Source organism: Austrofundulus limnaeus, unplaced genomic scaffold (genome assembly GCF_001266775.1).
Source record: "Austrofundulus limnaeus strain Quisiro unplaced genomic scaffold, Austrofundulus_limnaeus-1.0 Scaffold1047, whole genome shotgun sequence".
Lineage (NCBI taxonomy): Eukaryota > Metazoa > Chordata > Actinopteri > Cyprinodontiformes > Rivulidae > Austrofundulus > Austrofundulus limnaeus.
The window spans coordinates 47,854-49,494 of NW_013953449.1; the positions used below are offsets into that span (position 1 = coordinate 47,854).

Genomic DNA, 1,641 nt, shown 5'->3' on the forward strand with positions numbered 1-1,641 from the left:
TAAATCAACATGCTAACAGATAAATCAACATGCTAACAGAGAAATCAACATGCTAACAGATAAATCAACATGCTAACAGAGAAATCAACATGCTAACAGAGAAATCAACATGCTAACAGAGAAATCAACATGCTAACAGATAAATCAACATGCTAATAGAGGAATCAACATGCTTACAGAGAAATCAACATGCTAATAGACTCTATTAGCATGTTGATTTCTCTGTTAGCATGTTGATTTATCTGTTAGCATGTTGATTCCTCTATTAGCATGTTGATTCCTCTATTTAATAGAGGAATCAACATGCTAACAGAGGAATCAACATGCTAACAGAGAAATCAACATGCTAATAGAGGAACTAATGGGCTAGTGGAGGAAGCATTAGGCTAACAAGAGAAACCATCCAGCTAACGAAGGAACCAATGATCAACAAAAAGCATTAATTTCATGATTTTATTAATGATATTTAGGAAAAACTTCAGATTATGGAGTGTAGAAGACTGACTGATTCTAACGTCTGTTGTAGAAATCAAAACCATGTTTGTTTCTGAACTTTGACCTGCAGGTTTTCTGCGCTGCATCATGCTGCACTCACAGGAACCATGGAGCTGCTGGCGGCGCTGCTGGAGGCTCAGGCCACCGTGGACATCAGAGACAGTAACGGTGAGTCTCTGCTCGTCTCACACTCAAATAAATATTTCAGTACAGCATTTTATCTGACTGTTGAAACTGGTAATAAAGACTTTAACCCATCTTATCTGGTTCTGGTCCGGTCGTACAGGAATGCGTCCACTGCATTACGCCGCCTGGCAGGGGAAGGCCGAATCCGTCCTGATGCTGCTTCGCTCCGGGGCGTCGGTGAACGGTGCTTCTCAGGACGGACACATCCCTCTGCACCTGGCTGCTCAGTACGGACACTACGAGGTGGTGAGTCCAAAAACAAACAGAACCCATCTGGATCAGTAAGAGGACAGCTGCTGCCAACATCTGTGAGGGTACAGGTGTGCAGGGTACAGGTGTGCAGGGTACAGGTGTGGAGGGTACAGGTGTGGAGGGTACAGGTGTGGAGGGTACAGGTGTGGAGGGAACAGGTGTGGAGTGTACAGGTGTGGAGGGGACAGGTGTGGAGGGGACAGGTGTGGAGGGTACAGGTGTGGAGTGTACAGGTGTGGAGTGTACAGGTGTGGAGTGTGCAGGGTAGAGGTGTGCAGGGTAGAGATGTGCAGTGTAGAGGTGTGCAGGGTACAGGTGTGGAGGGGACAGGTGTGGAGTGTACAGGTGTGGAGGGAGCAGGTGTGCAGGGTACAGGTGTGGAGTGTACAGATGTGCAGGGTACAGGTGTGGAGTGTACAGGTGTGGAGTGTACAGGTGTGGAGGGAGCAGGTGTGCAGGGTACAGGTGTGGAGGGTACAGATGTGCAGGGTACAGGTGTGGAGGGAACAGGTGTGCAGGGTACAGGTGTGCAGGGGACAGGTGTGGAGGGGACAGGTGTGGAGGGAGCAGGTGTGCAGGGTACAGGTGTGGAGGGAACAGGTGTGGAGTGTACAGGTGTGGAGTGTACAGGTGTGGAGTGTACAGGTGTGGAGTGTACAGGTGTGCAGGGTACAGGTGTGGAGTGTACAGGTGTGGAGGGTACAGGTG

General features: G+C 48.9%; 1 protein-coding gene across 1 annotated transcript in view; it reads left to right on the forward strand.

The window, feature by feature from the left end:
• Window positions 1-565: 565 nt before the first annotated feature.
• The window catches only part of mvp (major vault protein), a gene marked incomplete at its 5' end in the record, with an annotated part of 38,492 nt that continues 37,416 nt past the window's right edge, over window positions 566-1,641 (forward strand). The window contains 2 exon segments of the mRNA XM_014030375.1: window positions 566-663; window positions 782-927. Of these exon segments, the coding sequence (XP_013885829.1) occupies window positions 566-663; window positions 782-927 (244 nt within the window).